Source organism: Molothrus ater, chromosome 6 (genome assembly GCF_012460135.2).
Source record: "Molothrus ater isolate BHLD 08-10-18 breed brown headed cowbird chromosome 6, BPBGC_Mater_1.1, whole genome shotgun sequence".
Taxonomy (NCBI): domain Eukaryota; kingdom Metazoa; phylum Chordata; class Aves; order Passeriformes; family Icteridae; genus Molothrus; species Molothrus ater.
This window is the reverse complement of record NC_050483.2, coordinates 57,107,737-57,123,241: the sequence shown is the minus strand read 5'-3', so window position 1 is coordinate 57,123,241 and position 15,505 is coordinate 57,107,737. Positions and strand designations below refer to the sequence as shown.

Below are 15,505 nucleotides of genomic sequence, written 5' to 3'. Positions count from 1 at the left end.
TGTTCTCAGGCTAGAAACTCAAATCCAGAAGGAAATGTTTTAGTGAGTGTATGAAGTAGAATACAGATTGCAGAGGCTGTGCAGCCCTGGTGTGAAGAGAAGCAGCAACATCACACCATTTGTTTAGCTCTCATGTGAAGCTGCTGTCTTCAGACAAACTCAAGTATTGAACAAATGTATGGATGTGATTTTTAAAAATAGTTTATATAGGTAGCATATCTGCATGCATAATACACATACAAATGCAAAATTGCCTATTTAAGGCTCCTAATTTAAGAAAACAGAGTGCCATCTGTTTTGACCCTGATTTGAAGGCGAGTTAAGGAGGTGCTTTGGTGCTTTGCTCAATTGGAGAAAGCCACATATAATGTGTTGGCCAGTGAAAGATGTACACAGAATGGTGTCCTGCTTCCACAGTCAGCTGTCCTTACAGTAAGGCCAGTGGGGAAGAGTTGGATTTGGAAAGAAAAGGATCTCCTGAAATGATGTGGTTTGTGTGCCATGAGGAGCTCTCTAATACCAGTGGGGTTGGGATGTCTCTCTGTGCTGTTGAATGAGTTGGGTGCCTTTGGTGAAGTCACAGAAATTGCTACATATTTTAATAACTAGCTAACTAAATAATGGAAGTAAAAAAAAAAAAGTGTTTTTGAATTTTACAGTGCAAGATAATTTTTTCTCAAGTCACATTTTGAAATCTTTATTTGAAGATGTGAAAGAATTCATTAAATCCACCTTTATAACAATGTGCCTTTGTGGTGGTGACACATGCTCTGACATTAGTGGTCTGCAGTGAAGCCAAAAGGAATTCCTTGGAGCAGGGCAGGGGAAATGGCTTTTTTCCCTTCCTCAAGAATCAGATGGAAGTGTGTGACCCAACAATGCTATTGGTGGCAGAGTGGCTGCTGTTTGTGGGGGCAAGGATGACAGATTTGTTTGGAAGGAAGTTTGGGATCTGTGTGTATTAAATCTGTCTGGAGATGGGAGAGGAGGCAGGACATGGACCTGAGTCCAGCTCTGCCCTTGACTTGTCCCATACAGCCCCCTTTGAATTCAGGAGGAATTATCTCCAAATAAATATAAGGGTGGATGTGCATGAGTGAGTGAGAATGCAATCACCTGATGTGGGATTCCCATAGTGAGGTGTTGACTCATCTTTTTATGTATGGAAAGCTATTTTGCAGCCTTAGAAACAGTGCTTTCAGTTGGGGAAGGCATGGAAGCACTTGTATGAAGTGCTTTTCCAAGGAGGGATTTTTTCCATAGTCAAGTCCTGTGCAAACATGAAGTGTCTTTGATTTAGGGAAGGGGGGAGTGAAGTACTTTCAGGTGCTACTGTCTGTGAATAATATCCTGCACATGGAGCCCCTGTTCTGTTGGTCCTTAGGCAATACTGTGATAAAAAACAATACAAACACCTGCACTTGGATCCACCTGCTGAGCTCTGTAGCTTTATTCCCTATTCTATAACTTAGGAAAAAGGAGGCAGGGACTTTTCTGTGCTCTGGCTGCTGTGTTGAAAAGCACAAACAGCAAGAGCTGCCAGAATAGAGACAGTGAATCTGTCCTTGTGTTGGGCTCCTGCATGCACAGACAGGCTGGGGGAGAAAGGAAGGAGAAATCCCTTTCCCTGCCTTGCCTGCTCTCTTGCATTTACTCTTGCTCCTCTTGTAGTGGGGACATAAATTGATTTAATTATGTAATTATGTTAATTTCTCATTATTTTATTGAGTTCATGTCCCAGCAGCTTCTAAATTTCAGGCTTAGTGTGCTAATGAAGTTTAATTGTTCCCTACCCAGATAATTTGTATTTATAAATACACTTTGTTTTCTAACTAAAGGAATTCTGGGGCAGGAAAATGCCCAAGTAAATTCAAGGTTTGCTCTTTAACATTGGCAGCTGCTGTGCAAGATGCAGGCTGAAGCTGTAGCTCTCTGTGTTAGCAACAACAACAAAAAAAGTTTGTTTGGTTTTTTTTTTTTTTAATTGTGAGATACAATTGTGTTTGTTTTGCACTTTCTAATCTTGAAAACAGCAGCTGGGTAGAACTGGTTGGCTCTCCTCACCTCTGCCTCTGTAAGGACTGGAACCAGTTTAGTTGGGGATAGGTCAGCAGCGTGAAAGTTTTGTTTAAGATCTTTCTCAACCATGTCAGTGTTGTTTCTCTTAACTTGTTTAGCTTTTGTGCTGGGTTTGTGAAGGTAAAACATGGCTTAGCCCTTAATGTACAACTGTTCTGGCTTCAATATAGCAAAGCTATAAATAGGCTCCCCTTTGCCTCCCCAGCAGTAGGAAATGACTGCAGCAGGTGTTGTCCTCCACTAGAAATTTGCACATTATTACTACCCAAGTACTTTTTTCTTAAAATCAGCTTTCTTGTTATGTGTTCTTCCTTTGATAAATGCCAACTGACTGGTCAGCAAGTATCTTGTTAAAATCTGAAGTCTTCATTAGGTCAAAAGAAATAAAAACAGAAAGGTATTTTTGTTTTATTTCTGTGCAGTCTCTGTGTAAAGTTTATTTTATATGCAATTTAAAAAGTATTACCAGAAGGCACAGGAGAGCTGCATAAAGCTGGCTGCTGACTGAAATGGTTTTTATTCTTTTAGCTTTGCTGGGCTGGATTTTAGCTCAGGTTTGTAGCACTTCTTCTGTGATGGGACTGGCTTGGAAGTCTGCAGGCAAGATTTGTGTCCATGCTTGGATTGAGTTCTCCTTGCACTGCAGCATCAAGAAAATAAACAGGGTTTTTGTGCAATGAGGTCATGCTTAGAGTAAATAAGGATCTTGCAGTCTGGTTCATGTGAAATGGGTTTGCTGGTGTCAGTAACAGCTTCCCCTTGATCCAGACCCCATCGTTTTGTTTGGATTGGTGCTTGGTGCCAGCAAAGAGCTGGAGATGTTTGGGCAGGGAGAGTCAGAGTCCTTGTGTTTGTGCTGCTGAGCCTCTTCTGCTCAGGAGGGTGGAGAGCCCTGGCCTGCTGCCCCTGGTGGGTGCTGCAGAAAGTGAAACCAGGGCAGATGTGCTGTGCAAACAGCAAAAAGGGGGCACACTCCTGTGTTTCAGTTCTGTTCAACACCTCTGCACCCCTTCCTTCCTGCCACAGATGTGAGAGCTGTGTGGAGCTGCTGTTTGTGAGAGGGGCTGGGAACTGCCACGAGTGTGACACCCCCCTGAGGAAGAGCAACTTCAGGGTGCAGCTCTTTGAGGACCCTGCTGTCGACAAGGAAGTGGAAATCCGGAAGAAAGTGCTGAAAATGTGAGTGTCACCATTTAAAATAACAGAAAGTGGATGTGTTTCATGCATCAACATTTAAAAAAATTTACTTGTTCAGTAGTACAGAGGAGATTTTTCTTTTTTTTTTAAAGTGGCAAACGATAAAAGTTGACTCCATTTATCATGGAGGGATTTCAGAGAATCTGATTTTGTGCAACAATTGAGAGCTGAATTCTCAATTTAGCCTTGAGGGATTCCTGCTTAGTATTAGAAAATGTTGAGTGTTTCTATGTGGCCTTCTTTGGCAAAGACTTGGCTCCAAAATGGAGATGATTAGATATTGAGGGGGTGAACATGGCAGCAGAGCAAGAAACAGGACCTTGATTGTTTTGTTCCCTGGGGACCTGTTCTGAGAGTTGAAGGCCAGTTCCCTTCAAAATCAAAATGGGCAAAAGAGAGTTCACATTGTTTTTTGCTTCACACAGCAATTGTTAGTGGAAGTGGTTCCTTACAAGCCTGGTGTTACCAGTCTGTCATGCAGATTTGAAAGCTCTTGAAATTGAGATAAATGAGGTCTAAGATTGCATCTCACTCCTTGTAGCCAGTAAAGCAGCATTTTATAAAGAAAATATGGGAGCCAGTTGGTATTTTAATAGAAGAAAATCTGATAAATGTAACAACCCAGAGAGAGCTCTGTGTGCCTAAGTGAACTTACAGGTAAATTATAAGCTTGTCAGCCTTTATCTAAAACTTGGGACAATAGTAAATGAATCATATGATGTTGCTGAGATGTGGGGAAACTGTGCCACTGAATACCAAGATGCTGTTGTGGAGAGCAGTGAAAATTTTGATGTTGGATTTTAAAGTCTACTGAAGTTAACAGAAGTCAATCTGTAATAAGTCAATTAAACATGGAATAAAGTTTAGTTAGAAGAGAAAATGTTGGAAAATTCTTGGCCCGCTGTGGTTTGCCAGATTAGTTTTTAGGAGGCAGAAAAAATGCCCCCAGATTGGAAAATGGCCTCAATTTTTGGGATTTTTATATTCCTGGTGTCACAGTCTGCAGATCAAGCAGAATCTAGTTTTTATATTTTCTTGGGAAGAAAGTCTCCTGTCTTGACTTTCAAAAGCTGCCCATGTTCTAAGCCAGTTGTCCCTTCATCTTTTTACTTTTTCCAGCTCTGAAGAGGTGAGTATGAGTGCTGGAATGCTCTATTGATATGAAATGAGATAATTGTGTAGCATTTTCAGTTTGCTGCTGACATATGCTTTCTGTTGTTGGCACAAAGCCAAACTCTCTTTTCTGATTGTTGTAGAAAAGCTTTTTTTTTTTTTTTATTGTGGGTGTTGCTGTTGTCTCTGCCTTTGTTAAGAGGCTGGCTGGGAGTTACTCTGTCTTGGCCTCTGTGCTCATGTTTACCTGTAACCCTGGAAAAGGAATTGGCAAACAATAGGCAAAGATAGCATAGATTTCTTCCAGGCTCCTCCTTTCCTTTGGAGCAGGCACTTCTGTCTCCCAGTGAAGATTCTGGTCAGTTTGGGAGTCACAAAGCACACAGTAGATAAAAGTAGATCAATGCTTAATCAGCTTGCAGCAAAAGCTTTGTTGAATGGAAATTGCATCTCTCTGTGTTTTATAAATACTTTTCTCTTCTCTCAAAGATACAATAAAAGAGAGGAAGACTTTCCCACTCTAGATGAATATAATGATTTCTTGGAAGAAATAGAAGAAATTGGTAAGTCTCAATGCTTGAATTTTTGATGTGCTGTGCTTGTGAGACCATAGGCTTTTATCTTCTGACTTAGCTGCCTATGAGAATGTTTAAGTTCAGTTTCTGTAATATGATTTATCACAGTATCAGATTTTTATCTAATTACTTTTTTTTCTGGATTTAATCATATTTGCTGAACTGTAGGACATTGTTAAGTAAAACATTTTATCTGCCAGAGAAAAAACACAAACCAATGAGGAAACAAAGCTGGAGAAGAAAGGCTTGCAGGGGACTGTCAATGCTGCACTGGCAAAGATTAAACAAAGAGAGGAGAAATTGAAATTTTCATTATATCCCTCCATTAGCTTTATCTACCATGACAGAAGCCATATGGTGTCTTTCATCATTTTTGCTTCTGCAAGTACAGTAGTTGAAGCTGCTTTGAAGCTGATGACCTTACATACCACTGTGGTAGCATTTTATGTTGCTGTGCAGAAGGAGAAGGTTTAGGAACAGACATTGATTTCTTTCTCTTTGGATTAGCTGAAGCAGAACTTTGCCCTTTGGGGAAGGGACAATGTTATCAACAGAGTTTATTTTCTTCTTAGTTAGGGTGACTTGTGATTTATAGTGGAGTGATGGGTTTTGCTTAGAAAAACAAGGATGTGTTCAAAGGAGTGACTCCTAAATGGTTTGTTCTTGGTTTTTATGAGCTTCTGAGGCTTTTCTTTTTTTTGACCTGGAGGAAGAAGAGGTGACTTAGAGCATGCAGGAGGGGCAGTGAATGTGATTTGAAGGAAACCATGGAGATGACACTTTTCCTTCATTTTTCTCAAAGGAGCCCTTGCTCCTTTTTGCACTGTGGTGTTTTGGAGAAATGTATCCAAACACTTACTGCTGTGAGCAATGTATCATGTTTTTGTTGGCACCAGGAGGCTGAGGCTGGGAAGCCAAATCGTGTGGCTGGGAAACACCAGTCACACTCACATGGTCCAGATATCTGGAGGAGATGATGTGGGTGTAGCTTTGTTTGTATATTTTTTGGAATGGTATGGGGGAAGGAGGCAATGAAGAGAAAGAATGGCCAGAGGATCCTGGAAGAATCTGTGTGCTCATGGGAAGCAAAACTACTTTTTTTCATGTAGCATTAAATATAATTTCCCACTTAACTGCTGTTGCAGGAGTTTTCAACATCTGTAACAAGGGAGTTGAAGTTTTGTCTGAAATTGTGTGAACCTCATGAATTTGTGCAGGATGTTAAAGTTTTACAGCTCTTGGGATTAGGTGGTTACATTGCAAGTGGTTCCAAATCTTGTACTGGGAACTTGGTTTTAGAAGCAGCAGAAACCTGGCTGGTCTTGGTAACCTTATGAAAAAAAATGATTTGGCCAATAATTGTTTTGGCCCTGCAAATGCATAGTGAAGGAGCTTGATAGAGTTTTTAGGAATTGGAGTTAGTTACCTGAGAGGAACACCTAAAATACTAAAAGGAATTGGAAGTCCAACTGCATCCAAGTTCATTCATGTGGCTGCCAGGGTGATGAGAGGAAGGAAGGGGTGCAGTCAGTAGAGACTTTAATTTTCACTGTCAGTGAGTTCATTTATGATATTCCAACTCCAGACAGATCCCAGAGGACAGGTTAGATTCAACAACACCACTTTAGGCAAGAGTTCAAGGCCTGTTTGCTCTCCCTGGTGACAAAGCCCATTGCACATTTGTCCCCAAGCCCATCCCTGCTGTGGTCCTGGGCAGAATTCCCCACCTGGCACTTGTCTGATGTGACATTTTCCAGTGCATGTTGTGAATGGTGTGCCTGACTGAACAGTATGTTAAAAGTCATTGACTCTGCATGATCATTTCACACTTTACTGCTGAGAGGAGTTATTTCATTTTTGTGTGTCTCTGAATTCCCTGCTGGCTTGCTCATGTGGAAAACTGGGCTGCAAGATGGAAAAGAAAGGATGTGCAGGGCAGCTTTGAATTGTGGAGCCAACATTCAGCAGACTTGCAGTAGCTGCTGGTGGTTGGGAAGCTTTCCCCTCTCCCCAAGCCCCAAACTTTCAGTTTTTCTGTGAGAGGAAGTGCAGCTTCACCTTTTTTTCTCTCTTTGCTGGAAGGTTTTGTTTCTGGGGTTGTTGTAGGGGCTTAAATGAAGTAGTTGCTTAGCACAGACAAAATGTAAACATCCTGTGTAGGTGTATTTCATGTGACCCTGATTCTGATAAGTTTTGCAAATATTCCAGGTAGGTCAGCTCCAAAACTAGCAATGGAATGAGACACAGGAATTGCTGACCTCGCTTCAAACACATTTTCCCCCTTCATATCAGCTGTTTTATACCTACAGGCTTTTTCTGTTGAAATAGAAGAGTTGGATGGTGCAGCAGCAGTGTGTGTGTGTGGGAAGGTCAAACAAACATTAGGGTAGTCACCTTTTAAGATTTCTATTATAAAAACCAGGTTTTTGAAGTGGTTTAGAGTGTAGCTACTGAATAATGCTTTGGGCTAAAATGTGTTTAACAAGGCTTTAAATAAAAACCGCATTTCAAAGCGAGTTCTCCCCAGAAGAAAAATCAGTTGGACAATTTGAGAGCATTATAAGCACAGTTTGTTGTTATTAGCACTAGGAATAAAAACAAAGTGAAAGGGTTAAAACCTGCCTTTGGGAAAGGTGTGGGCAACATGTATCTGAGTGAGTCGGGACTGTGCCCATATGATGAGAGGGACCTGGTTAAAGGGTCCTCGCTTGCTCTTTCTGCAGAGTTTTCTTCTTCCCCCAAGTATTTCTCCTTCCCCAGAGTATCTCCCTGGCCATTTTTCCAAGCCCTGTGTGAAAGCTCTTGGAGCAGGACCCGCCTCCCAGCGTGTGCCTGGCACCTTCTCCTGGTACCTGAGTGAGGCCCCCAGGCATTACCGCAGCACGATTGTTCTGGGTAATTGCTGCTTTTTAAAAAGCATTCAGCCCCAAGGAGGCTGCTGTTATTGGTGTATTCCTGTATCTCCCTGATCCTCCTTTATGCAATACCAGCTGCCTCTCAGAACACTTATCTGACAAGTGATCCTTGGATAGGAAGGGTTTTGCTATCTGTGATCACTTGTGGCTTGTGCTGTTTATTGTTTCGTGGTTTGGTTTTTTCCCCTTCTGTGTGTGTGTTCTCGAGGATGGTGTTGCTGGTCCTGACACGGGCAATAACACAACTGGAAATTGGGCAGCTTTATCAAAGATCTGTTTCAGTTCTCATCATCACACTGTTCCTGCCAAAATGGTCTTAGAGTGATGGGGCTGAGTGATTTCAGTCATTCACTGCTGTTTACAGCTCTTCTGGAAAAGTTATTGACTCAGTAAAAGACCACTGAGGATAAACAGAAATAATCATTGATACCTAACTGACTTTTCTGGCTTAACTGTGGGTTTTCTTTTGTTTCTGATAAGTATTTTGTTATAATCCCAGAAATGTTGGTTGGAAGGGACCTGTTAAATTCTTTTCCATCGTTTCTCTCCCTCAGTGCATTCCTACCCCTTTTAAAAGTACAGGGATCAGGCTCAAAAGCACCAAGGGAAGTTGCCAAGGTGGCCTGGGACATCCCAGGCAGACTGAGGATGAGGCTGTGCCTCCCTCTGTAGCACTCTGCCATTCCCAGCCTGGGGTTTTAGGAAGATGATAATTTAGGAGTTGTTTGTAGTAGGATGGGAGCAATATTGTTTATAATGAACTAATGCTAGTAATTTTCAGCCTTAGTCTAAAACAGGGAGATTTTGAGGAACTTAGTCCTGCAGTGCAGTGATATTCATTCATTCAATTATTGTGCCATTTAATTAAAATTTTTGTCTTATTTTTTTTTTATAACTAGGAAAATGTTTTTCCATTTGTTATAGAATTGTATAATGAATGTTGTTGTTTTGAAAAACAGAGAAAGTCCCTGTAGAGGCTGAATTTCAGAACTTGGGAGTTTCACCTAAATAGAATGAAATGTTTCACAAAAAAACACAATAGTCTTCCTGTTATACTTAACAGATGTCTCAAGGCAAGTCATTTTATAAACCAACCAATGTGAGATGGATAAGAAGATAAATAATTGTTGCATACAAAACAGCTTCTGTTTCTTTTCCCTGAAGGGCTTCAGGCCTCTTATATCGGCTTATGCTATATTTCAACATGGACAAAAATAAGTCTGTCTTCTCTTTGAAACCTTTTCAAACCAGCCATCTGCTTTGCCACTCATATTCAGATCTACACCAATATTTTTTCAGGGTAGGTGTAGCATATGAGTTGGGATTTTTAACTCTTTCTAGTTTTTCTACTTCTATTTTTTTCCTTATTTAAAGTTAAGTAGTACATTTAAAATAAATTTCTGGCAAAACTCAAAGCAGGCTAAATAAAAAAACTGCTGCATAGTCCTAGCTATGTTCAAGTCTGTATGTTGAGTGATAGCAATTGTGTTCTTTGGTTTTATAGTTGTTGGGTTTTAAATGCCAAGTAACTTGTGGAGGGGACAAGGGACAAGAGAGGGAAATAATATCTTAATTATTTTTTGTGCCCTAGTGCCCCTTGCAAAGCAGACTTGTCAGCTGTATTGTGAGGATACAATGGCAAGAATTTGTATTCTATAAATATTGATGAAAAGACGTTTGAAGCTCATGAAAAATTTATTAGAAAATATGTTGAAAGATGTTTTGGCTGCTGGCTGGCCACTGGTAACCATGCAGTGTCAAAGAGCAGCTTGTTTTGCTGGTAGGTGTTTATTGGAGGAGGGAAGATGCTGTTTTCATGTACTAAAGGGCAGCTATTGACACTGAAATTGATGTAGGCAGATCCAGATTACACTGTTACACTTTCCTTTTTTTTTTTTTTTTAACACTTTTTTGCCCTCTTTTACCCTTTTCCACTCTTGCAACAAAATGTCTTAAATGTTTTCACTCTTGAAGTGTGGACAGGTCAGTGTTGAGGAGGAGATGCTGAGGACCAGGACAGTGTTTCTCATCAATGGCTGTAGATCAATGTTCTCTGGGACAAATTTCCTCTGGCCTTTGAGGGGGCTGGAAGTCAGAATCTGATTGCTGGTGTCCTCCAATATCCTTGAGTGACAAAGCAGGACAAGATGGACAGAGCAGAGTCAGCGTGGTGTGAGCAGGTCTGACTGCTGAGAGGGTTGTGGCTGTGGCTTAGTTCCAGCCACAGCAGGAGAACAAGGGGGGGTAAACACTTCCACCATGAGCAGAGCAGTGGGCTTTTAGGGTGAAAATTTCCCAAACACTGATGCAGAAATAGATTTTTTTGGATAGAAATGTTACTTCCCGTGAAGTACCAAAATACAGCCATTTTTGTAAGCAGTTCTCAATAAAGGTAGGCATCTGCAGGTGTTTAAAACATGCCTGCTTTTCTCCAGTATGAGTTTTAAATCTTGAGCTTCTTGTTTTACAGACCAAATGGTAGCCAGTTTAACCTATTAAAGATAACTGAGAAAGAAGCAAAAAAACAAATCCTGAAGGTTTCAAGCAGCAATAACTGCAAAACAGGGATCATCAGCTTATGGCTGGGTTTATTTTTAGAGAAATATTCATGATGTTCAGGAGGCTGAAGGCAATTTGGCATCTCCTCATGCACCTGAAGGTGGCATCTGGGCATCCTGCTAGCACAGCATGGCTCATGTGCTATTTCTTTCTTGTGTCGTCACTGGAGAGTTTAGAGAGCTGCTGTGGATTGAGGTTGTAGGAAGTGCTGACATTCCCATGCAGCTGCTGTCACTGCAGAGCCCTGGGCTGATTGTGTGCCAGCATTTGCACATGATACTTCTTCTCTGCCCTAATACTCAAATATTAAAACTTCTTGTCAGTGGGCAACTGTAGGCTGGAAATTTGGATGTCAGATCATCATTAAAATACTGAAGATTTAGACTAAAATCATGTTTTGCTAAGGAGAGGTTGCTACAACCAATAAGTGTGTGTTTGTCACAATATGAAATAGGAAAATATTATGCCTTTTGGAGAGGAAAAAAAACCCAAAACATTTGGGGTGGGTAGCTTGCTTCCAAAAACCAAGGAGCTGAACTTGGAATGGTTTGTTTGGGTTATGGCAGTGCCCAGAGGTGGCATGAGATAAAGACCTGAGGGAGAAGTGCAGCCTGAAGCTAGAGCATGGAGATACAGCAGGTGGTGTGTAGGAGAAGGGAACCTTTATTCCCCTTTTTCTGGTTCTTGCCCAGTGGTCTGCCCAGGAACAGTAGCAAAGTTTGAAAATTCAGCCCAGGTGTTGATTCTAAAAGTTTTAAAGCACAAACTGAGCCATCTTAGATCTTCCCTCTGAACTGAGGATGCTGGGGTGGGGCTGGAAGAGTTCAGCTGATTCAGGAGCCAGACTGAATTGAAATGTCATTCCTCTTAATGCTGCTTATTATTCAGAAAATGGGAAAAATAAATACAGCTTTTTTAAGTTTTATTTTTAAGGTTAGGAGGTTATTGAACTGTATCTCGCTGAGCCCTTCTTTGTTGCAGTTTGAGGAAATTGAGTATTTTTAATAAGAGTAAGATGATGTGGTGGTTTGGTACTCCTGGATAAGAGAGTACTCCTGTTCCCATCTGTACCCTTTTATTACTTCCCTGGTACCTTCCCTGGCTCTCATCCCCTGTGTTGAGCCAGTTCAGGTTACTGGGGGATTTCTGTTGACACTGCAGAGTATCTGAGGGAATTCTGGAATCAGAGGAGGGGAAAGAGTGAGGCCTGTGCTTGGGGAGCAGGAATGCCTCCCTTGGCAGCCAGAGCTGGGCTTGTAGAACTGAGCTGCATCCACAGCTCTACCATTTAGGACCTTCCTGTTTCTTCTCATCTCCATTTGCTCCTGGCATTGATTTCTTGATGTTTCCTTCACTGGTTCTCACCTGGTGTGCCAGCCTGAGCTGCTTTTGGTTTGGTTTGCCTAGAACCCTCCTAAGTGCCCTTTTCTGCCATGTTACCTGTGGGGAGGATGGAAGAAGGGAAATGATGTTCTCCAGACTGAGATGTGTATTACCCTGCTGAGTAAGAACGCATTTCATGCTGCTTCCTTCTGTTCCCTCCAGCAGCCTCACTGGTACAAATGACTTGGCAGTGGTGCCTGTGCCCAGGCTTAGCTTGGTTCTGGTTGCCTAAAAACCTGAGAAGAGAGAACTGAACCAAAAGCTCCCAAGTGCCACGTGCTGGTGTTTGCACAAGAACCTCCTTCCCTCTTCCCTCTGGGGTGTGATGCAGCACGGTCACTGCGCGGTTGTTTCTTGTGGAGGATTTATCAACAGCAACACAAGTTTCTCTGCTGCTCTTGTAGGCACGTGACAGAGCTCTTGGAGGCTTGGAGTGCTCTGTGCTGGCTCTGTTCAGTAGCTCTAAGGCCATGGGCATGAGCCCAGCATCCACTCAGGATGGGGATCACCAAGGGACTTCCCAGTGATAGCGGCCTTCAGTTGGAATTCACTTGACACACAAGTGAACCAGTGACCTAGAGGTGAAGGGCTCAGGCATCGTATCAAATTACAAATCATCCAAACCATCTACATCTTTCAAGCTGTTGATTATAGAAACTGTTCAATTTCTTGTGATACCATGTGTAGATAATTGGGAATGTTGTGCTAAATTATGGAGCTTGCTGGCCGACCCTGCTTGCTCATAATTACATGAGGTATAGTCTGTCACCACTGAGAGACATCAAAAGAATGTCAGCTGACCTATTAATCTGCAAGCATCTGCAGATTCCTCATAATAAAGGTAATTGTCCATTGGTGCCTTTTAAGTTATCAGGCAATGTAAATTTTATTTGTGTACCTGAGAGTTCAGTCACTGTAGTCCTTGTGCATTAGATATTCCCTAGGAAATGGGTTGACTTAATTTCCAGCCTTGTCTTCATATGCCTGTGTTTGGTCTAATTTGATTTTACAGGAATCACCATGTTCTTAGCTATAACTGCTACTTGGAAGGGTCAGTGTTTTATGAGTAGTATGATGATTATTCATGTGTATCATTACAGTGTCACAAAATGGGATGCAAGATTCAAATTTTAATCTCCTACAGATGTGTACACCTACAGAAACTCTGCTGGCTTTTGTTGAAGTGCAGTGACTTAGCAGATTGTCTCTGTCTTTATATGGCATGTTTAAATAAGTTCTGTTACTGCAATGTTTATATTTGGCTAGAAGGGATAGGGAGCATAAGAATAGTGTTTCTTTGTCGTAGTCATGCATGCTGACCTAATACTTTTGCTTTCTGTCTTTATAATATTTATGCAGTATTTAACTTGACCAACAATGTGGACTTGGAGAACACCAAAAAGAAAATGGAGCTGTATCAAAAGGATAACAAAGAAGTCATTCAGAAGAATAAGTTAAAACTGGTTAGTTAACTTCTCTCCCCTTCAATTTTTATTCTTTTGTTAAAGAACTAAAGGATTTGTGGAGTACTTTCTTAAAACAAATCAAAGCTGAAAGCACGGTGCAGGGTTCTTTGTATTTAAATATTGAGGTTGAAATGTAGTTATGCTTTATTTTGGGAAGGGCTGGAGGAGAGGGGCAGGCAGCAGAGGCTGTGTGTAATACATCACCACGGCATGTGTGCTGGCAGTGTCGTTGGACAATGGCCAGGAGAGATGAAGTTCATTCCTACACCAGGACAATCGTTCCTTTCTCATCTGAAGGAAAAAAGAAATCCAGACTCAGACATTATGAAGCTCCCAGGAGAGAGTTGTAAAATTGAGGCAAAACACAGGCCTGGTTTATGCAAAATTTGAAATGAAAGATGTTGAAACAAACATTAAAACTTTTGTTCAAGAGCTGATAACAGTAACATCAGGGATATTGTATATATAATCTGTATGCAAAACACAGGGTTCTTTGAAGATTCATTCATTGAATTATGGCTCACATATCATTCTGTTCTTTAAAAATAAACTTGCATGCATTTAGTCCTGTAAGAAAAGTTTAATCTGTTAAATATTTTTTCAGCATAAAAATACACATTGTTATCAGTTCTTGAAGGAAAATGTCTGCCCAGAGTGTGACATAACAAAGGTTTATGTTTGTAATCCAGTTGCACTAAGGACTTGCTTTCAAATCAGTAGGGGTGAAATCCTCACTCCCCTGAAGTCTGTGGCAAAACTCTGGGTGATTTCTTTAGCTCTAGGATTTCACAGGAGGAGATTGGAATCTGAAAAATGTTTGTTTGAACCTCTTCCTTTTAAAGGCAAGGAAATTTCCCTAGGGGTCCATCTCTGATCTGTTATCCTGTCTCTGACACTGTGCAATATCCTCTGCTTCAGAGCTTGAAGAGACCTGCCAAAGCTTTGGCTGTGTGTCTTATTTTACAATGGAGCTGCAGCTCTGGGGTCACAGTGAGAGCAGCTCTGCCTCAGCCCACCTTCCCTTCAAGGAAGTGGCTCTGGCAGCCTGGCCAGGGCCTGGGTGATGCTGGCAGGCAGCTCTGAAATGCCCTGTACCCTCTCAAGCCCCCAGCACTTCTGTTTGCTGTGCTCCACAGTCCTGCTGGCTGCTGGAGGCTGGACAAGCCTGAGTGAATCCAGACTCACTGAAGAGCTGGAAACATTTCTCTTTTTTTTTTTTTTTTTTCTTTTTTAACATTTGAAACAGTCATAATTTCTTTTTCAACAATTGAAACATAATAATAGATTTTACACAGTGGTTATTACAAAAACTGCATGATCTTGCCTATAAATTTCCCCGTCTCCTAAAAGCTGAAGGATTGCTTTTCCTCTCCAGCTCCTCTTAGCAAGTTTTTAAATGTCTTTACTCCATGTGTGGTAAAAGGTCTCCTACTTTCTTGCTTAAACTTCTTATGGCCAGTCATTGTCCCTACATTCTTGACTTAATTTCTTCTGTCCACTGTAATAGGTTGCTTTTGAGGGATATAGATGTTTTCTGTCCCTCTTGTTGTTTTTGTTACCCTTTGCCTGCTCCAGTGTGATTTGTATTTGGCAGGCAGAAGGGGCCAGAATTAAATGCAGAGATCTTAATAAAGGAACTCTGTTTTTCCATCTCTGCTGGAAATACATTGATCCTGAGACTGTTCTTCTCTTGTAGTTTAGAAAACAAAAGTGAAGATCTTGGTGTTCTTGTAGTTATAAATTATTATTTTTTTAATATATAGATATTTATATACACTTTTTACTTGTAAAACCTTGTACCCTGAGTGGACTACAGCTTTTCCAGTGTTTCTCCCTTAAATATTTGCACTTCTCCAGTGATAGGGTAACTTGTTGCTTCCTACTTTATCACTAGATGTTTAATTTCACTTGCTGCTTTGTGCACTCTTGAAATAGTTGTGTCTGGATTCTGTGTTGTGAATGTGCATGTTTTCTTGATTATCCTTTCTTGAATGTGGCAAAACATGATTTTACTTTCTATTTACTTCTTCACTTGTAGGCTTGAGTTTACTCCAGGCTTCACTGTCATCATCTTTCCCTTCACAAATTAGGACTGTATTTAGATTATCTTTAGTCTGGACACAACCCTTGCTGCCTATTGAACTCATCTCTTCTCTTTTACTGTTTAAAGAATTTGATCTGACACGTGATAATTCTTCCATTTTCCTGTAGTCTGCTC

General features: G+C 41.1%; 1 protein-coding gene across 1 annotated transcript in view; it reads left to right on the top strand.

The window, feature by feature from the left end:
- Nucleotides 1-15,505, top strand: part of MNAT1 (MNAT1 component of CDK activating kinase) — a 119,561-nt gene that overhangs the window by 30,962 nt on the left and 73,094 nt on the right. The window contains exons 2-4 of the mRNA XM_036384859.1: nt 3,106-3,258; nt 4,879-4,952; nt 13,181-13,284. Coding sequence (XP_036240752.1) covers nt 3,106-3,258; nt 4,879-4,952; nt 13,181-13,284 — 331 coding nt within the window. The remainder of the gene's footprint in view (nt 1-3,105; nt 3,259-4,878; nt 4,953-13,180; nt 13,285-15,505) is intronic.